Here is a 22,209-nt window from a genome sequence, read left to right on the forward strand (position 1 = left end):
ACCAAGAGTTGCACTTGAAGGCAGGCTTCATGCAGATTCTCATGATATGGTCAAGGATGTCCAGTGTGTTGGAGATGGAGAGATGGAGGTTAGCCAGTGTAGAGTCGGTAGGTGAGTCAAAGGAAGGCACGGGAGGATGGATGAAGGCTGTTGCAAATGCAGTGACTGGCACACGCTTCGAGGGTCGAATGACTGAGAAGGAGGCTGGCAGTGCAGGCAGTGGCATCGTCAGGGGACCACAGAGCTCAAGGTGGGAGGATAGGAGAGAGAAGTCAGACCAGGAGAGAGGAGTAGTTTGATGGTTGGAGAGAGGGATGTCTGTTGCGATGAGTGCATCCAAGGTGGGTCTGGCAGAGTAGGTTGGACCAGAGGGAAGTATTGTGTGGGAAAGAGTCACAGAGGTCACGAAAGAGTACAGTGGCCAAATCCAGAGAGTCAAGATGGATGTTAAAGTACTCAAGGAAGAGAGGTTTGTGGGAGGAGGCTAGGAGAGAGGAAAAGGAGGGTATGTCCGAGGGCCGGTAGATAGTGGCGAGAGTGAGGGGGAGGGTAGGAGAGAGCGACAGACACCCTCAGACGAGGCATTCAAAGGAGGAGTAGGATTGGGTGGGAATGATGGTGACTGGAACCCACTCAGGGCCACTCTACCCCAGACCTGGTGGGCCTGGGATTGGACAGGGTGTTGTAGCCCTTGGGGAGAAGAGTGTCAAAAGCAGTGACAGAGCTGGCCTTGAACCACGTCTCAGTGAGAGCAAGGACGTCAAGGCCTTCAAGGTGGAGACATATGTCAGAGGAGTGTTTGACAGCAGAGCAAGAGTTGGGGGTAGCTAAGTGAAGCTGGTTGCCCCCTTTAAATGTTTTCCGAGGGGGGGGTACAGCGGCGGGGTACCACCACCGTAGGGGGGAAGAGGAGGAGGAGGAGGAGGAGGGATGGTGGACACTGGGGTGGCATGAGAGGGAAGAAACAAAAGTGGAACAAGAGAACTGAAGTGGAACTGCTTGTTATGAGACCGGATTTCCTCATCCTTTTGGAACAGCTAAACAAAATACTGCTTGAATCTGGTGAAGGGGAATTCACCCAGATTATAAGGAGAAATGGTTATCGTGATGTGAATTTAACTGTTTTATTTGTTGCTTTTGAGCTGCCATATATGTTGAGTTGGCGTATGTACAAGTGTGAGGGAATGAAACCTTTTGTAGAGTGTTTCCTTTAGTTTATTTCAGGTAGGGAAAACCTCATCATGGTAGGGAAAGTGATGCTTTTATCCAACCTTTTGAGTTAATAAATTTGCATCTTTTGAAAAACCTTGACAAAGTTGTCTGCCTCACATTTCGTCCGCCTCACATTTCTGACCCCTCACAGAACCCATCCTGATCAATTCCCCCCTTGATCGTAGTCTTGAAACCCTCCCACAGTGTGGCTGCACTAACCTCCCCATTATCATTAAATTCAAAATACCCTGGTGAGCAGGGTGTGGGCAGACTCTTTATCTTGTAGGAGGGAGTCATTACACTTCCACTGTCCCCTACACGGATCTCTCCAACCTTCCCCCACCTTCACCCTCACCAGATCATGGTCAGACCAAGGCACAGGGTTAATTCGAAAGTCTGAAATGTGTTCTCCCAGTCCACGACCAACTAGCATATGGTCGATCCTCCAGACGGAATCGGGAACCAGTGAATAAAATGTGAATTGTGGGACGTCCACGGACGGGGTGTAGGGGATTCCACCTCCCCCAACTCGTGGTTTATCTACTGGAATTGTATGAAGCCTCCCTTACAGTATTGTATTGACCCTGCCGTCCCCATTCTCTTCTTCTCCCTAGATGGGTCTAGGACGATGTTTAGTACCCTCCCAAAATCAGGGGGCCTTCACAAAGGATATACGTATGTCATTCACTCTTTCCCAGAACACGTCTTGTCATACATTTGGACAATACACCGTGCCCAGGGTCAACGCTTTCCCCTGCACTGTACCCTGCAGGAGCACAAACCTGCGCTCTGAATCCTATGGCCTCTACACCTAATTTTTGCTGTAAATGAAGCATAGTAGACACCCTCTATCATTGTGGACCTAAGACACGGCACCCTCCCTCTTGTACGTCTCCTGTAGGGATAACACATCTAGCTTGGCACAAGTGTCCTCAGGAAGCAACAGAGACCCATTTGCTTGGGAGTTAATACCCATAGTGTTTAATGACCCAATTGTCAACGTTGTCAGAGGATTAGACATCAGCAGAGACAGACCTCACCAACGATAACACTACAGTTGTTAGGCATATAGAAACTATACGAACCAGCTCTATGAACCATCTCTTCCATGGCCAAAAAAAACTGTGAAATCACCTGAGCACCCTCTTAGTCCCCCCCCCAATCAAAAACCCCAAATCCCCCTGCCCCACTCCCCCCAGGCTTCCATTCAGGATCTGCAGCCATCACTGGCATCCGACCAAACCACCAGCCAGCCCGACTCTCCCAAGCTACCTCCGCACAACACCCAGTTGCCCGAGCTCCCCACAACCCCACTCCAATCCTCTAAACCTCCTCACCCCCCCATCCAAACCCCACCAAAAAAAGCCCTAACCTCCTAACTACCCATCCACCGAACCAATAAAACCCTTACATTTCCAAAACTCAAAATAGCCACCCCTCTGATTGCCGTTCTTGCAGCACCACCGGATAACAGGACACAAACTGGATCAAAATGAAAACAGTCTCCTTCACACCAGTGCAGGCATCAGGGTCCACTGGTGGGGCGGAGGGGTGTATTCAACTTCTTTAATTTTCTTGAGCCGGGCACCCGCCTCCTGTCCCTCAAAGGCCCCTTCCTGTCCCCCCCTACTCAGAGCCCTCTACGGGATCATGTCACTGGCCACTCAGAGGGTCCATGAGCTCTGCAATAGACCCTCTAATGTCCTCGCCTGAAACCAGCCTGTATTGCTGGCCTTCGTTCGAAAAAAAAGATAAATGGAAAACCCCCATTAATGGCGTAACCTCATGAGTCAATGCGTTAACGGTGAGCACAATCGTCGTCTGGCCAGGGTGAAAGAGGAAAGGTCCTGAAAAATCGGAATTGTTACGCTATTGTAGGTAACAGTTAGAGTTCCTGGCTTCTTCTAAAATCCTGGCTTTTCCCACATAACAATGAAAACCGATACGGACGGATCGTGGCCCTCCAACTCTGCCCCCAGCCCATGAGCCCTGTCTATGGTAGGCTTGTTTGTTGCATCGTTACCAAACAGCAGCCGGACCACAGCCTTTACAGCGCAAGCTACGTCCCTTCCCGTTTCATCTTCCGTCTCAGGAAATCCTCAAAAAATAAGAGATTGTTCCTTCACTCTGTATTATCAAAGTCATCCATCTTGAGGGCTCATCCTCGTCCCTTCTCTCCAGGGCCAACAGTTTGGTGTCAATCAATCTGCGCTTCCAGTATATCAACTGAGTACTGATTGGAATCCAAGCCTTATATTCGATCCTCTATTGTATCCACTCTACGGCCCAACTTGTCCAGTCTGTGACCAATGTCGGACCTGATTCCCCTAATCTCCTCCAGTAAAGCTGCAATGTGTCTCTTCATCGACACTGTGTCCCCTGCCAATTCCGCCATTGGTAGTGGGAACAGATATTCCAGGTCCCTCTGGAGTCTCATAATATTGGAATCCCTGTAGCGCCTCCTTCCAACTCATCCAGGAATGCCACCAAACGGCAAGATTCTATTTACACTGGCCGGCCAAGTTGTCTCCCAAATGTCAGGCCGGGCCCACAGAGAACCCCCCTCCCGCCCCTGGAGCTTTAACAATGTCACCCTTAATCGAGGGCGACAGCGTCCTCCCGGAGAAGCACCGTCCACTCCTGGGTCTCATTGAATTGGGCCAGCAGTTTCCACCGTCAAAAGTGATGGGGCGCCGACTCGAGCCTTTTTCAGTCCAGGTTCACCAGTAATGCGCAGAACACCTTCATCCAGGGGGGATCCGGAGAACGGGACAAACCCCCACAAGAATTCTGTAGCCACAGGCTAGATGCACACCTTCACAGGGACCCCTCCGCCTCAAAGCACTGATCCACGGCATACGGTTAGGAGCCAACACTGCCACTCCTCCACATCTCTCCAACAGGAACACCTGATCCATTGCCCCTGGGGTGCCTCCGAGGGCAGGATGGCTAGGGTAAGTCACAACCCCCTCACAGGATTTTGGGTAGATGGCTGGCACCACCTGCATTGCTCCTCTAGCACCTTGGCTGGGGCACTGGATCGTCTGGAGCAGATCTTCTGCCTCCAGGCACCCTGCCTATGCACAGCTTGAGACTCACACTGCCTCTGTGCACCTATTTCCAGGAAGCCTTCAACACACAGCCTCCATGGGACCAATGAAGCCCCTGGGCCCCCTGATGCCAGTTCATGCCCTCTCCACAGCACTGGGAGGGAACGCCGTACCTGATATGGTCTGCTCACTCACCTGTTGCACCGCTGAATTTTCCACCAGGCTCCTCTGTAAAGACTCCCCAAGGAGCTCCTCCTGCGATGCCACCCTCTCTGACACAGAGCACCAGAGGCCCGCAGTCCCCCTGGTACGGCATGGCCCCAGTGTCACTACGCTCTCCTCCTGAGTACCGCTGTGACCCATCTGAGATCGGAGAACAAAGGGTCCGCCTGCCAACCTGCAGTCGTCCTCCCTCGCTGGTCCGCCTCAAATGATGTCTGCACACAAGGGTGCCGCGCGTTCCTCACCACATCAGGGCGGGCGAAACGTCTGCCCACGGGACTGCAGTCCAGACGAATGGAGAAAAGAAATTTCTGTGAGGCCATGACGTCCCATGTACGCCGGAACAGATGCCCCCTTCATCATCAGAGGGCCCGGGCCACCCTCTTCCAGCTAGCAGGTTGATCCCTGACCTTGCCTACGCTCCTAGTGGAGCCACCAAGCTTCTCCGGTCTGCGTTCACTCGATCACAACTGCATGCAGCTTGGGACTAGAAGCCTGCAATTTGGTCTGATGTGCCTCAGGCGTTCCCCAACCAGATGTGTTCTCAGAGTCTACAGCATGGGGGCTGTCGGGGGTAAGGGGGACTCAGTACCCTTCAACTCCCGGAGAAGACAGAGCTATGCAGAGATGTTACTGTATCCCTGCGACCCCATGTGTCTGACCTGATGTCAGCCCTTTTTGAGCCTTTGAACTCATGCTCCTTAAGGCTACTTTCATTCAATGCAGCATTTTTTAGTTGCATTAAGATCATTTAGAAGATGTTCTGCACTTCAGCTCACCTGAGATTATACCATTCAACACAGATGAGGTATCATTGTGGCAAAAGCCTTAATTTTTACTGAAAGCTGTATCGGAATTTCATCTGCCCCAAAAGGTTCATTTACCTGTATTCTTTCCGTCCCCTCATCCATCAAAAACAGAAGAAAGATTGCGCAGACTAGACCCCATGGGGGCATTGACATTTTTTTTGTCCAGAACAAAAGACTTCAGAATTGATGCCCAAGTGTTCATAGGCTATGGCTGCCGTAATATAGGAAAGGCTGTTTCTTAAGGGACTATTTGACATTGGATGGTACTATGTATCCCTTCATGGTATAGTTTTGCAGACTAATAGCTGAGGATATTAGAGCATATACTTGAGGGTATTAGAGTACACTCTGCGAGGTGTGAATGAGGCATTGGCTCTACATTGAGGAGTCTGCCGTCCAGCTAAATGGGCTTCCTTCCATTCATTTCCAAAACATTTACCGGATTCAGGATTTAAGGATGATGCCGCTGTAGGGAAATCACAGTTTAAAAGTATGTTTGTATAATTATAGTTTCATAAGCTCCACCTTTTGATGTCCAACAGCTTTGGGTGTCTTTCTGAAGATGAGAATTATGTGGGAGGAACGTGTTTATTGGAAAACGGATTCCTCATCTCCCTGCCCCTATAGTGAAAATATCCTTTTAAGGGCGTATTCGGGAGTTAATCATAAGTAACCAGAATTCCATGGTGTCTCTATTTTTTTGTTCTTTTGCCTTGCCGTTTTGGGAAAGGGCAAAACTGTGGAAAATAGCGCACAATGCTCCATACATTCATGCCAGGGATATCTTTGCAGTACGATTCAGAGTCAACAAGATGAATGAGTGAAGAATAGAGTCTAACCCACTACCTCATAGCTGAAAAGCATTTTTCTGCTTCAACTGGATATTTTAGAAGATGAGGAATTTGTTGGAAGAATAGTGTGTCCATCAGACCAAAAATTCCCGAAACCTAAGTAATTTGTACTTCTGAATCCCGGCAGGGGCTTCCGTAAGCAGGATGAAATGAGGATCTATCAAAGTAGCAGTTGGTAGTAGTGAGCTGTTGTGAAGGAGAAAGAAGCATGAGTATGCGATGGCTCCATGGAATTCCTGATGCAGTCTAGATTGGGAGGCGGGGAGGGTCAATGAGTTTTTTTTTTAAATATAAACTATTGTGTTCCTTGGTTTACTTATAATTTCCAAACCTGAAAACGTGGAATACTCACCTGTGAATCATTGAGATGCCAATGCAGCAGAACTATAGTTACAGATAAGTGCCTTTTTGTATCCTGCGGATTTAAGGATACACAAGCAATTTGGAATAAAAAGACAGCCTTTTCTAATAGGAAAGGTGTAATTAAAACTATATTCTTGAAAAAGAGTCACAGAAATTGTCACCTCCCACTTCCTTTCAACACTGGTCAGGCTTCATGATCTGATTGGTTACTATATTGGGATGTAGCTGTTTTCCATTTACATTATTCAGAATAAATATAAATCCTAAGTCTGATGTATAATAAAATTCATTATTCTAAGTTAAAGTTAAATATGAAGTTTTGTATTCTTACCTGGCATTCAAGCAAATATGCAGCTAAGAATTCAGTGCCGGTAATGTTGCTTTCCAGATTTTAGTGTCTGTCTGTGGAAAATGTACATACTGTTATAAGAGTTCTAAGCATTTTATAGTAGACCTAACAACCATGTATACAAATTTGGAAAGTCTATCATGTTCTGACAAACTGTTATGTTGTTCATTATTCACCAGGGGCGTATCATTCGGGGAATCTACAAATTCCAAGCGATCATCACTACTTTTGAAATGATTCTTGGTGGCTGTCAAGAACTCAATGCCCTAGACTGGCGCTGTGTTATCATTGATGAAGCACATAGGTTGAAGAATAAAAACTGCAAACTGCTGGAGGGACTGAAGCTCATGAATCTGGTAGGTTATGTTCATTAAATTGGCCTTTCTGTTTTTAGAATGGATATTAAAACCTCACTGCTACCGTTTAGCCCACATTTCTGTTTTTAATGTACACCTTCCTCCCACATGCCTTGGCGAGGATGGCAAGCATCTTCTGCCTGAAGGCCTCCCATTCCTCTGGAGTAGAGGTTTAGTTTGGGAAAGATACCCGCTGAGCCTGATCCCCTGAGGCCTGCAGCGTCCTGTTGTAGGAAGGAAAATCCTTTTCCAAGATGGCCACCATGGAAAGGGAAGGCGGGGCTCCATACAGAGCCCTGCCTTCCCTTTCCATGGCAGCCTGCAGAAGGCGAAGACAGAACCCTATGACCATATTACAAAAAGCAAATTTTTTCCCCTTTCAAACCTATCCCACTTCCGAATAACTCTACCACATAGCCGGTCCCAGGTGGACATGGCCACTTTAACCCCATTTGTCATCCCTCGTGGTCATGGCCAGTAGCCCGATTGTCTAGGTCATGACCTCACACCATGAACCAGACAATCTGGCCACCTGGCTATACCTCAATCACCAAAGGTATATCACTATTTGTTTACCTACATTATGACACTTGTCAAAAAATAAAACACAGGCACATTTCCAAAACCATGCTTTAAGGTCCTTGTCAATGCTCCTTATACAGGTTTGCTGGAAATCCACCCATGTTTTATTTTTTCAAAAGTGTCACAATATATGTACATACAATAGTCATATAACTTGGCCACCACTTGACAAAATCCATTCAGACTTTGCACAAACATTCAAGGTTGGGTCTATAATCTTTCTGAAAACATTTGTCCACATTCGTCAAACGGCAACCAAGTTATAAGACATCTAAAAATGTTGCGACCCCCCCTGCTAGTTGAGCCCCCTCTTGACAAAATCCCACCAAACTTTACAAATACATGTACATCTAAAATCTGTTTGCAAACTTTTGTGTGGATTCATCGAATGGCACCAAATTTATAAGCCTTTACAATATTTTGGGACCCCCCCCCCGTCTAATTGTGTTCCCTCTTGACAAAACAGCTCCACACTTTCCAATCAGGTCTACAATAAAATTCCCAAATTTCATGCAGTTTCATTGAGTGGCGCAAAGTTATAAGCCATCCAAAAACTGCTTTTCACCAACTCAGTAATGCAGAAATAGACAAAGGGGCTGATTCATGGAATTAATGCGCCGAAAATGGGGATTTATGCGCCATTCTGCCCGCAGATAATGTACCACAAATCCCCGTTTATCGGCGCACAAATTCCATCAATCAGCCCCATAGATGTCCCTGAATATCGGAAGTGTTCGCGAACATCACAGGACTGTACCTGAACATCCGGACTGTTCACGGACTTGAAGAACACCTGTTTTTTGGCGTTTTACGGCCATATCCCATCCTCCTCAACCCCCACCTCCCCAGAGATTGTTTGATTTTAACAAGTGAGATCAACATCTGGATTCCACCAATAGATATCCACTTTTTACACAAATAGGTCGTAGAGGATGCCAGAATTTGCAACGTATGCATCTGTATTACATTAAACAGTAATGCAGTGGGTCAGTCAAAACATATTTCAATTTTATTTTTATACCATTATAAAACATACATACAACAGGTAAAAAACTAGTAAAAAATACACATGAGAATCATTATATCCAATCAAATCATATTCCATTTGCATTCAAACATAAACTCTTATTGTCATCTGTTTGCTGTTTTTCTATGAGACAGTATGGTGTGGGGTTAGTAACACAGGTGAGTGACAAGCGCCAAACTGATGGATTAAACGTGTAATTATAACACGTTTTCTTCAAATATGCATAGTCATTTGTATTGAATATTCTAGAAAAAATGACAGTCATTTATTAAAAACAGATTAGCGAGACTGACCATTCTGACGTTGCGTTTCACACTGGCGTTTCTCCCTTTTAACTGACCTTCAATTTCTTAGTAATGTGCAAAGGGGTGTTCTTGAATGTCCCAGTATTGGTGGACGTCCAACTTATTCAAGTAATATACAACTGTAAGGGGGGACCATAAGGATAGTTCTCTTAATTCACGACTATTTCATGGCTTATTGATTCAATCAAACAAATCTATTACTACTTGTATAATGTTTTGATTTTTCACTTTTTTGGAAAGGCACTGATTTACATCGCCTCTATTTATTGCTTTGATACAAAGCGTACTACATTTCAGATTGTTAAGGGAGAATTCTCTCTTTAGGCTGAATTTCCTAACCTAGTGAGTCCCCCAGCGGTTTTGCTGGATTTCTGGAGTTTGTTTTTTCTCCTGCCAGGAGTGAGACTCTTTTTCTCGGTGTCCTTTGACTGTTAATGTGTTTTATGGGCTATGGGGTCTTTTACTCCATAGGGTCTCATGTGTTTTTACTATGTGTGTTACACAGCAACCTCCGTGCAGCGACATAGGGGTGTCATAGTGACACCCCACCATAGACTCCATACCCTGGGACAGACTACTGTCTCCCAGGGCATGTAAAGTCACCATTGGCTTTACTAGTCCCAAATTATGAACATAAACCAGTACAAACCATCATATTGTGGATGTACTGGTCGGGGCAATTCGATTGCCCCGGGGCCTGTTAGTCGAGGGGGCACGTCTCCGTCCCCCCTGATCGAGTTTTGGCTGGTGGCAGTGGATACTACTTTTTATATTTGATCGCAAATATATCTCTATGGGATTTTCCCATGTTTCGAGGCTACCAACTTTAATTATTTAATTCTCATAGACTCGAACATACCGCCGGTTTATTTATTTAATATTAATTCGCCGGTTGGTATTTTTTGCCAGGACTCGATTCTAAAATGGCGTTTGTGTTCTCTTCTGTGACTCCAACCCAAGTCGACCCCTTTGTTAAACATTTTGGCGGGCTTCTCCACAGAAGCCTCCAAAAGTGGTGACACTCTGTCTGGGTACCACAGGATGTGTGGGAGGGGGTTTAGGCACCCTGGACTGAGTTACCTTGGTAACTCAAGTCGCACTCTTGTGGGATTGGCACCACTTAGCATGTTTGATTGACAGCTAGGCTGAGTGAATGGGGGTGTGCTGCATAAAAGCAGGGCTTTTGCGACTGGAACTTCAGAAGTCGCCACAGGACCTGAGAATCCGAAGAGGGAGAAGCTGAGCCGACCTGCTACGACGACACCACCGGTGGAGCCCTGCGGAACCGACTCACCACTTCCCGACGACAGAGATCTCCCGGTTGGAGAGTCTTCTTCCCCTGACTGGTGGGCACAACCAGTTTACCTTCTTTTCCTTGCATCCCAGGACGTCTTGTGGTCGAATTGCCCGTGCCAAGCACCCCGGCAACCGGATAGCCACTTACCACTGGACCGTGAATAAAAGGACCGCTCCTTTTTGACCTGAGAACTCTGCGGCTGGTTTCTTCCCTGGCAGTGCAACGGACTCCTGTCTTCCTCCCCGATGATATCCTCTCTTTCCCCGGACGAAGCACCGACTTGCATCCGCTGCCAGGAACAACTGCCCCCGCTGGAGTATTCTCACCACTTTAAGGTACCGTGTCCGCCAGGCCTCCCTTTCTAAAGATTGCTACAAGGTAATAATAATCCCTTAACCTTCTGGACTGGGCTGGCCGCCTTGACCCTCTAACTGGTCCCTTTCTTTTGGTCCAACTCTTTCTGAACCTTTTCGAGACTTTTGTGCACTTTTCAACTGTGTGACCTTGGACCTTGGACACATTTCGTTCTGATCCTCTTAAAGTGGATCCGGCTTTCTGAACTCTAACTTCACGGTTTGACTCTGCCTTCCTCTCTTGCTGTGTTCTTTTGAAAGTGTTGGGATCTGTTTCAATTTATGCTCTGCCTTTCTCTCCCTTTTAAACCGAATTATTAGAGTGCCATCTACGTTAAGTGCTCAACGCTGTCTGAAAATAAGTGGGGCTTTACTTAGGGAGTATATATCTTTTAGTGACCGTGTTTTTGAACTGCTTAATATTAGTGCCTGTGTGTTTTATTAGATGTGGTTTTAAATAAATAATTATATCTCTTTTACACCAAGCTCTGGTCAGTGTTTGCTTGTTCTACTGTGTTCTTTTGACCTATTGTGAATACTCTGTATACTGCCTAACTCTTCTTGAGGGAAGTCTGACTGCTCAGCCACAGCTACCAAGTGAATCTGTGTGGTACAGACTGCTACCAAGTGGGTTTACTGCCAAACACCTGTGGTCTTAAATCTTTTGCAGTGGTCCCAGAGGGAACTGCACAGGTTTCTGCCTAACAATGTCTAAGGTGATTCCAACTGGTGGTGGGCGAGGTATATTGTTTCTAGCTTCTAAAAAGCACTGCACCAAAGAATGATTGTGTAGTTGTTTGCTTGTGCAAACAGGTTCCCAGTTTTAAGAAAACCCATGCCTTGAGTTGTGCTTCCTAGGGATGTACTTCGATCAGGGCAGAGTTTTTCGCCGAACGCCGATGTCTGCCATGGACCAGCGCAGACCGGCTTGTCGCGGAAGCGCTGGCGCTGAAGTGCCTGACGTTTCCTATCGAGCAACGCTGGGGGTGTTGGGAACTGTAGTTCCCCAAGTTTGATTTGTGAATTTCAAGCGTTCAAGCTTGAGCAGGGTTGTTGATCCCTTAGGTAGCAGGCACAATGGTCAGAGATAATGCAAGATGAGAAGTGCAATAATATCTCAAGGGAACGCTGGAGTTTATAAATCCTCCAACACTCCTAGTGCACGTGTAAAGTGGCAATGTAAAGACTGTTACAAACACCAAGGTGAGTATTCACAACAATGACAGCAATTACCTTTATCACTATTCTTTGCCTAAATTACAATTTCACTCACATATAGCAAGAAAGTAAAAGAAAAATGTGCCGCGTCGCAGCGCCCTGTCTAGAAGCTTTAACTAACCTCGAGGAGCTGAATGGTGAGGTGATATTAAGTAGCACTCCGACCGGACCGGCGTAGACCAGCTTGTCGCGGAAGTGCCCGACGTTTCCTTTAGAGCAGCGCCGGTGGTGCTAGGAACAGTAGTTCCCCAAGTTTGTTTTACCAACTTCAAGCGTTCAAGCTTGAGCAGGGTTGTTGATCCCTTAGCTAGCAGGCGCAATGGACAGAGATAATGCAAGATGACAAGTGCAATAATATCTCAAGAGAATGCTGGAGTTTATAAATCCTCCAACACTCTTAGTACACGTGTAAAGTGGCAATGGTAAAGACTGTTACAAACATCAATGCAACCCCAGCCACACTCAACAGTGTGCGGCGTTACTCTACTCTAAGCCTCAGTCATCCTCAGCCACCTCGTCCTTGGCGCTGCTCGGCAAGGAGGAGAAGATCTTAGAGGCATACGGGAGAAAGCTATACTCTGTCTCCCTGCACCTGCGTCAAGCCAACGCGGATACCATGCTTATAGCGGCTAACCAGAGGTTGTGGCAGGAAATATGGGACTTCCTTCTGGAACTCCCGGTGCAAAGCCAGGCACGCTTTAAGGCGGGTCTAGGAGAAGCCATGCTGGTACCACAGGACATCATGCAGTCCACAGTGACCCACATCGACACCTCCACCATCTGCATCGCCACGGACATGAGAAGGATGCCTGGCTTTGGGCCACAAAGTTCAACCCCGACATCCAGGATCGCATATTGGACCTTCCTTTCGAGGGTAGTGACCTCTTCCACTCTACCACCGACGAGGAATTGGATAAGAATAACAGCTCACAAACCGCAAATTATTTATTCTTACGAAAACCACGCCCAAGGCATACACCCAGTCGCATCAATGCTCCGACAAGGGTCAGGTGTTTTTGGCGGGTACCGGGGATTCTAGGAAGAGAGGTCGAGACAACTTGGCCACTCACCGAGTCGGCATCGGCGCAAGCAACAAAAGGGGGGGGGGGCAAGGGCTTCTTCCGGTCCCCCTCCTCCTCAGTAGCAGCATCAGAGAGCAAAAAGGCACGACGCGTCCCTCCGGGTCCACGTGTCTCCAGTGGAGGGCAGGCTAGCTTCTCACGTGCATTTTTGGCGACAGAACTTCCCCAATTCGTGGATCCTCTCAGTAGTATCCACGGGTTACCGCCTACCTATACCTCCCTCTCCTTCCCTCCCACAGATTGGGACGGCAACTCTGTTGGCAGAGATCCGGTCGCTCGTCGAGAGCCAGGCAGTGGAAAAAGTATCAGCCTCCCAGAGAGGATTTGTTTTCTATTCCAGGATTTTTGCCATACATAAAAAGAACCAGGCTGGCCTGAGAGTTGTGTTGGACCCCTCCAACCCTCAAACTCTCCCTCCCGCTTCAAAAATTCAAGATGGTAACGCCAGCCCACATTGCAGAGACACTAGAGAAGGGAGATTGGATGTGCTTCCTGGATCTGAAGGACGCTTACCTACACGTTCCGATGTGGCAGCCCCATCGCTTTTTCCTACGCTTCAGGATCATGGTCTGTCATTTCCAGTACAAGGTGCTACCCTTTGTCCTCAACTCAGCCCCCAGGGTGTTTACCAAACTCATGAAGGCAATGGCAGCCCTCCTCAGGGCCCAGGGCCACCATGTCTACCCGTACCCGGACGGCTGGCTCGTCGGGGCGAGATCCTCGGACTGGGTGGTCCACACCTCCTCTGCGCCTATGAGTACACTCCGTATCTGGGGTTTACCATCAACCTCAAGAAGTCTCAATTGCAGCCCACGCAGAGCCTCACCTTCCTGGGCCTCATCTGGGATACAAGCTCCGAGAAGGTATTTGCCTTGGAGGACAAGATTACGGCCGTCAAGAGGGCCGCTACGCACTTCCTTACCAGACCTCTGACTTCGGCTTGGTGGTACCACCCCTAATGGGTATCATGGCAGTGGTCCTCCTGGCAGTGCCACGCACGAGGCTCCGGATGAGGAGACTGCAGCTCCACTTCGCAGCCTTATGCTATCAGGAGAAGGGCTCACAAGCGGAGCTGATCAGTATACGGACCTCTCTCCACTCTGACCTCACATGGTGGTCCAAGGACTGCAATCTGCGGACGTCAGGCCATTCCGACAGCCTACTCTGCAGGTCACCATTAATATAGACTCCTCCCTAGAGAGCTGGGGAGCCACTCTGGACAGCCACAGCGTCCGTGGAGTCTGGACCCAGCAGAAGTCGCATATTAACTGGCTGGTGCTCAGAGCCATTTGACTAGCCCTCAGTGTCTTCCTTCTGCTCATTGAGGGCAGGACCGTCCTGATACAGAGTGACAACTCCACCTGCATGTACTGTGTCAACAAGCAGGGGGGGGCCAGGTCCCCTCCACTGTGCAACCTAGCGGTCAGCATGTGGGAATGGGCCCTGGAAACCCTCTACCTCAGGGCCGTCCACCTCCCGGGGAGGCCAACTTGGAGGCGGACAGACTTAGCAGGCTGGGAGGTTACAATTACGAGTGGCAGTTGAATGACCAGGTGCTGCTGGTGGTTTTCAATACATGGGGCACCCTCGGGTAGATCTGTTTGCCTCCTGGAGAAACAGGAAGTGCCATCAGTTCATGTATTGGCAGTGACTAGGCCCCGGCTCCCTCGGCGACGCCATGCAGATTCAATGGGAGGGCATGTCAGCCTATGCTTTACCGCCCCCCACCCCTGATCCCCAGGATACTCCGCAAGATAAAGGAGGCTTGTCACCTCTGCATCATAGTGATAGTGCCTTGGTGGCCTGCGAGAGTGTGGTTCTCCGAATTGCTCTAACTCGTGCTAACCTGGAGATCATCCAGGGTGCTAGGAACAAGACCACTAGTAGCCAATACAGGAGTAAATGGAGCAGGTTCTCTCACTGGGAAGATTCTAAGGAAATCAACCCCCTGACGTGCACACTGGATGATGTGCTCTTTCTCGGCACACCTTTCCCACTCAAGCATACAGGTGGACAAATGTCACACCTATGTCACGCCCATAGCGGCCTACAGAAATTCAGAGGAGGAGGTCTTCTCCTCTTCCAACCCGATAGTCAGGAAACATCTGGCAGGCCTGTCCAGGCTTTACCCGCCCATCAAAAAACACACTGTGTGGGACCTCAATGTGGTGTTGGGCGCCCTGGCGCACAAACCCTTTGAGCCAGTGGTGTCCGCGGCCATCAGGATGGTCACCATCATGACCGCTCTGCTAGTAGGTCTCGGCTACGCTTGCAGAGTCGGCGAGATCCAGGTTCTGGTGGCTCCAGAACCCTATACCACTTTCCACAGGGATAAGGTGGTCCTGCATACTTACCCGGTGTTCCTTCCTAAATTACCCTCTGCGTTCCATCTAAACGAGGAAATAGACATCCTTTGCTGACCCCAAGGACGAGGCTCAGAGTCTTGCACTGTCTGGATGTCAGACACGCTCCGAAATTCTATCTGGATTGGACCAAGAGCTTCCGCAAGTCGGACGCACTTTTTGTCACCTTTGGGGGCTCCAGACCCGGTTATCAGGTATCCAAGGCCTCCATAGCAAGATCGATGGTTGCGGCCATCAAGGAGGCCTATGAGGGGCAGCGCAAGCCCCTGCCAGCCAACATCCACGCCCATGCCGTCTGGGCCAAGGCCACAACAATCACATTCTAGCGGCAGGTTCCGTGGCAGGTCATAAGCTCGGTAGCTACCTGGGCCTCCCCTTCAGTTTTCTGTAAGCATTACTGTTTGGACGCCGGCTCTAAGTCAGACACGGCCTTCGGAGAGGCGGTTCTAAGGAACTGGTTTGCTTAAGGAGGATCTCCTCTCCACCCTGGGGCTACATTCATTTGTAATCGCCCATACAGTATGTTGTAAAGGGGACGGGACGACCGTAGTGACCAACGTACGCTTAGTCCTTATTCCCCTTTCCTCCATACGTCCCACCATCCTCACCCCCTAATAATACTGTTGTCATTAGGCAATAATACATTTTGTCGACACATCAATGGGGACTGAGGGGTGGCGCTGGTGGGCGGAGTCAGAGTTGCGCATGCTCCCAGGGCCGCACCATGGATAAATTGGTGCATGCTTATGCACTCCATAAAGAAAAAATCTCCCGCTCAAACCATTCTTTGGCAGTTGCCACCGGGAAAAGGTCATTTTAAATGTGGCAACTGTTCGGTCTGTCACTTGACAAAAAACATGAAATAAATTGACCTTAATGTTCGCATGTGGCATTTAAAAACGTTTACCAACTGCTTAACCAAATCGGCCATATATGGCATTAAATGCCCATGTGGTTTATTATATATTGGAAAGACTAAGAGGCCGATATGTCAAAGAATTTGCGAACACCGATCCTGTGTAAAACTTGAGTACACGATAAGCCTTTAGTAAAACACTTTTTAAAAAGGCAAAACACAGCCACGAGGATATTTATTGGTTCATTGTTGAAACAATATATCTGCATCCTCAGGGTGGAGACAAGAGACTTGGCAGTGCGAAAACTTGAAAAAAAATGTATATTCTCCCTTGATTCGGTGAGAAATGGCCTCAACATATCCATTGAGTGGAATTTTTTCATTCACTACACCAGAACCTTAGGTATTGCTAGGTTAAAAAATACCTCAGATAAAATACCTTGTTATGACATGCTGGAATGAAACTACAAACAAAAATATAAGATATAAATAGATCTACATTCAAGGCAAACATAAGGCACTAGAATAATCTGCAAAAATAGAAAAAAATTATAATCAATAATATGCCTAACTCTATTTGACTGATTACATAAAAAGACAGAACTAGCATTCCGAAAACAACATACATGATGAATACATAAAAAGATTGATCCGTCTTGAGACATTATGTTAAGCGAGGCTCTGTTATTATAACATCATGCCATGGCTTTGCTTTAAAATATCTTTAAGCAATACGTGTCTAAAACCACAAACAAAATAAGGTAGGATTAGCCTGTAGTGTAACAATGATTCCCAAAAAGCTACAGTCAAATTGGCGCCTATACGCTCCGTTTAACACATAGCTTAAACGCGGTCTAGACTGCCCAACTAAGATCAGAGGAGAATCTATTTTTTCTTTTTTTTTTAACGAGAAACTAGACAACGCTGCTAGGAGGATATCTAATCGCAGTCCGTGATTCACTGAAACACAAGTAGGTGTCATGCACACATAAAAGGAAGCGAAATACACTGGGGTATCGAACACAAAAAAAACATTTATTGTGTTTACAGCAAAAGAAAGAAAAAAATACTTAAAAACTCAACCATCTATGTGCAGATAAGACCCCTCCTGCATTCCTGTGTGTATATTGAAAGAGAAACGCAGGTAATTGCCGTCAATACTATGTTGCAAATAAGCAATAGAAATTTTAGACAGAAATATTGATAAAAACATTCTCGATCTGAAATGTAGTACGCTTAAAAACAGCCAAAATGTATCAAAGCAATAAATAGAGGTGATGTAAATCGGTGCCTTTCCAAGAAAGTGAATGTAACGCTCACCTGGATATCCATGGGGACGCCACTCAGCCTGCTTGGACCATTTATGATCTCGAACCCTTCCCTCAAATCTGTTTGACTGGGAACATGGTCTGAAATACAGGATTCCCAGATTAGCTTTATAGTCTCTGGTTGTTTGACCCCCATTTCCCTTGAGGACCAAACCTTCCCCTATGTCCTCTCCTCACCTTGTTTTCTTGTGTAGTGTGCTCTCCGTCCTGCTCTTAGGTGCAGGAGTGTGTCGATTGATTTGGGCGCTGCGCAACCTAGTTGCTCCACTGGTGCGTGTCCAATGAGTCTGGGCTTGTTGTAACTCCAGGCGACAAGGTAGGTTTGTTGATTCTTGGTGAACTCCCTTTTCTTGTCTCTTGCCCCTTAATGATGTCTCCTCTTTCTCCCTTAGGTGTTGGGAGGGGTTGATGATGGAGTCGTGTTGCTAAAGGAGTTGAGCGCTGAACGGTGAGTGAAAGCACGATGCGTGGCACTGTTCGCTTCTTATGCTGACCTATGTCTCTTTGTCCCTTGCAGGCCGCTGCAATGTCCCAGTATGGCTGGCGGCTGAGAGAATAAGATTCGGTGAGTAAAGCGCAATGTGCGACGCCTTCTTGTCCTTTATGTGCTAACCTGTGTTGTCTTTTCCCTTTGTAGGTCGATGGCATGCTCCAGAGCTGAAGTTACGAAGAGCGACCCGAGTTCAGGTAAGCGTTTGACTATTCTTGATGTTTTTTTGGGAATCGGGACATGAGAATGCTTAATAATGTCTTTTCTCTTCGTTCCTTTGCTTTCCAGGATGTTGCGTTCTGGAATGGAGATGACGGCGCTGAAATGCTGTCTACAGGATTGGAGGAACGATGGATGGAAACAGGATTCTTCTCGGTAAGTGTGATGTTAATGCTGTTCTTGTTCTTTCAGGGGCCCGGGATGCGGGGGAAAAGGCGAAGGCCTACAGGAGACCGATCCGAACACGGTGAGTGTCACGCTGCAGGCGCAGAGTAACACAAAGTGTGTTTCTCTGCCTGGGCGTGCTTCATATAGCCTCCAAGCATCCCTAGGTCGAACCACACCCAAAAAGCTAGACCGCATAACTCAATTCATGGAACTGAGTTATGTTGGGGCATCCATATTGCCCAAAGTGAAATACCAAGTCCAGTTCCAAGTCAGTCTTCTGCATCATGTTTGAGCCTGGCGCCACAGGCGCCAGGTCTGTCTCCAGGTGGCTCTCAGATGAGATGGGTAGGCCCTTAAGATCCATGTGGGGGATCATGGCCTGGTTCCAGTGTTTTGCCTAAGGGGACTAGGGACAGGGATCATGACAGTGAAAAATCAAAACATTATACAAGAAGTAATAGATTTGTTTGAGTGAATCAATAAGCCATGAAACAGTTGTGAATTAGGAGAACTATCCTTATGTTCCACCCTTACAGTTATGTTACATGAATAAGTTAGACGTCCACCATTACTGGGACATTCAAGAACACTCCTTTGCACATTACTAAGAAATTGAAGGTCAGTTAAAAGGGAGAAAGGCCGGTGTCAACAAAAGTAACATCAAAATGGTCAGTCTCGTTAGTCTGTTTTTAATATATCACTGTCATTTTTTCTAGAATATTCAATACACATGACTATGCATATATGAAGAAAATGTGTTATAATTACATGTTTAATACATCATAAGTGTCCTGAAGACGGCTTTGAAATATCCCAGAAAAAAGATTTGATTGTGTTGGTGCTACCTTTGAAACCAGAAATGCTAATAGGTGTAGACATAAAGAAGTGAGGGGCAATGCCCATGTATCAATTTGGCACTTGTCACTCACTTGTATTACTAACCCCACACAATACCGTCTCATAGAAAACCAGCAAACAGATGACAATAAGAGTTTGTTTGAATGTGAGTCGACTATGATTTGATTGGATATAATGATCCTCATGTGTATTTTTTACAATTTTTTTTGTTACCTGTTTTATTTATGTTTTATAATGGTTTAACAATAAAATTGAAATATGTTTTGACTGACCCGCTGTTTTACTGTTTAATGTAAGTAAGACGGATGCATAAATTGCACATTCTGGCACCCCCTAGAACCTATTTGTGTAAAAGGTGGGTAGCTCTTAGTGGAATCCAGATATTGATCTCAGTATCCCTGTCCTCATCCAAATAAGCCCCTGTACAAAAAAGAGGCCACTCTTTGCTCACTTCATCTACCTGACTTTGACAAGTGCAATGTTGTGTTTTTTGATAGGTTTTTACCACGATGTTCACCGACACCAGCGGATGTCCGCGAATCCAACATGGCGGGCTTTTCCAAAACTCTGACGCATTTCACACTTTTCACCATCCAATCAGCGGGTGTGCCCTAAGTCCCCAGACCTCATGTCACCTTCTGAACCATTCAGAGGCCGTCCGTGGACCGAACAGGGAAGTGAGTCGGCGGACCGGAACCCAGATATCACCATTTTTCTTTTACCTACTTTTGTGCTGTTTAAAAAGAAATACTGGACGGATTTACACAAAATTTACAAAAGCACACTTTCGGGACCAAGTCGCAGATCCTGCCGCAAATTTGGTGAAAATCCGTCCAACGATTTAGGCTGTAGATGTGAGCAAATCTTAATGTTAGGACCGCCCCCCTACAACTTTGCCCCCCCTTGATGAAACCTCACCAAACTTGTAGGAAGAATTCAGACGGGGCCATTTACTTTTTTGCAAAGTTTGGTAACAAATTGTCCAGGGGGAGGAAAGTTATATGCCGCCCAAAAAGTGTTACTCCTATTAGTTGAGCAATTTATCCATAAGTACAGGGCCGCTACCGCAGGCCCTGTGAGATATATATATATTTCTGAGGCTTGTGGAATCTGCTTAGATCACATGCTGTGCATAGGCCGACATCTAGTGGAAGCTGCGGAGTATTACAGTTTGTTTTTCGAAAGTCGAAAATGGGGCGTCGACACAGGCGTGCCAGTAATACTATCCCTAGTGTGACGTCCACTGTACCCAAGATCCCTCACGCGTGTAGGATCCTCAGATTGTTTTTTTCCGCCATACTGGTCGGAAGCATCTTGCGGAGTTCCCTGGCCTTAGCCATACTTTTGCTGTTATTATAATTATAATTCTTATTCATTCCCTTCCCCACCCCAACGTCGACCCTCAACCTCGACGACGGCTGGAGAAGTCATCGACCGTCGACTGCTGCACGACGGATCTGGGCCTCGGAAGGCCGCTGGCCTCGGCCCGGGCCTAGTAGGCCGCTGGCCTCGGCCCTTACAAGTAGGGAGAGTGGGGGGTGGTACATACTCTTCACTCTTGATATATAGTTACATTTTATATATTCCTACACTTAGCAGCCCGCTGCCTTAAGGTGCGTATGGAGGGTACCCCTTTTCAATTCTGCCCCAATTGCAATCGCAAATACCCTTGGGTCGACAGGCACGCCACGTGCAATCTCTGCTTGCCGAGGGATCACCCCGAAGCGAACTGCAGAGCGTGTAGTAGGTTTAAACCTAAGACACTTAAGGACCGTTCGACAAAGCGTTGGGCCCACCACGCCAGGCAGGAGGCCATGGCAGCGGAGGGCGCCTTCAGCGATGGCAGCGACGCCGCACTTTCGGACGGCGAGGGCATTACGGCGTCGAAAGACAGCCGACGAGCGCAGGTCCCCGACCTCGGAAGGTCGTCCGGCAGGGCGGCTATGGGGAAGACCCCCGGCGACGCAAGCGCTACACACCTAACACACACTAAACACACTAAGACCAACCGGACCTCGACGACGTCGACTTCCCGGAAAGAGGCACAAAAAGAACGGTCCGACTCGGTGTCCTCTGGGCGCTCTCGATCAAGATCACCTCACGACGCAAGGCAATCATCCACTCTTGCCAAGAGTGCCTCGCTACACACATTAACGGAAGTTCGATCGTCGGGAGACGAAGACGACTTCCACCCCCAGGCCGCGCTCCAAGATACCGAGACCGCGGTTAACACCAGTGAGGCCCCACGCCCGAAGCACACAGATACCTCTCCAGACCCTCGGCGCCAGGCGTCGAAAGTCTCTGGGGCCTCCAAGGGACAGGGAAAACATTTTTCCACGCACGGGGAGGGGGGGAAACAGCGGAAAGCACAGCCTTCAACCCCTGTAAAGCCATCCTCTCACCCTAGGCAGACAAGCAAACACAAGTCTACCCTTGAAAAGTCCCATAAATCATCACCTGCTAAAGTAATACCCTGTTCCAGGGAATGGTCCAGTGAAGACATAGACAGGGTTATGTCTAGGATGTCTTCCTTGGCTGATTTTTATGATAAGAACCCAGAACACTTTCTTTCATATAACCCTCAAGGGGCCACACCCTCAGGCTCCTCCGATCCTATCCCGCTAAGTAAAAAGCCCCGGTTCGAAAGACCCGAACCCTTCGAGGTTCAGCCTTACTCCACTCCATATTCTACTCCACTCCCCAGTTACCAGGGACAAGTTTTCCCTGAAGAGGACCAGGAGTTTGAAATTATGGAAGAACAAACCGGGACAGATTACTATGCAGAGGATGAGGACCTGGAGGAGGGAGAAGATGAGCAGGAAATTTACAGAGTAGATTCCCCAGTACAAAG

At 47.6% G+C, this 22,209-nt stretch overlaps 1 protein-coding gene across 8 annotated transcripts in view; it reads left to right on the top strand.

Annotated features, from left to right (window-relative positions):
- Positions 1–22,209, top strand: part of CHD9 (chromodomain helicase DNA binding protein 9) — a 3,201,601-nt gene that overhangs the window by 1,243,580 nt on the left and 1,935,812 nt on the right. For all 8 annotated transcript variants that reach the window (XM_069639531.1, XM_069639523.1, XM_069639522.1 and 5 more), the window contains one exon: positions 7,036–7,212. In XM_069639531.1, the coding sequence (XP_069495632.1) occupies positions 7,036–7,212 (177 nt within the window). The remainder of the gene's footprint in view (positions 1–7,035; positions 7,213–22,209) is intronic.

The sequence above is a fragment of the Ambystoma mexicanum genome, chromosome 1q (genome assembly GCF_040938575.1).
Source record: "Ambystoma mexicanum isolate Mex_15411 chromosome 1q, UKY_AmexF1_1, whole genome shotgun sequence".
NCBI classification, from domain to species: Eukaryota; Metazoa; Chordata; class Amphibia; order Caudata; family Ambystomatidae; genus Ambystoma; species Ambystoma mexicanum.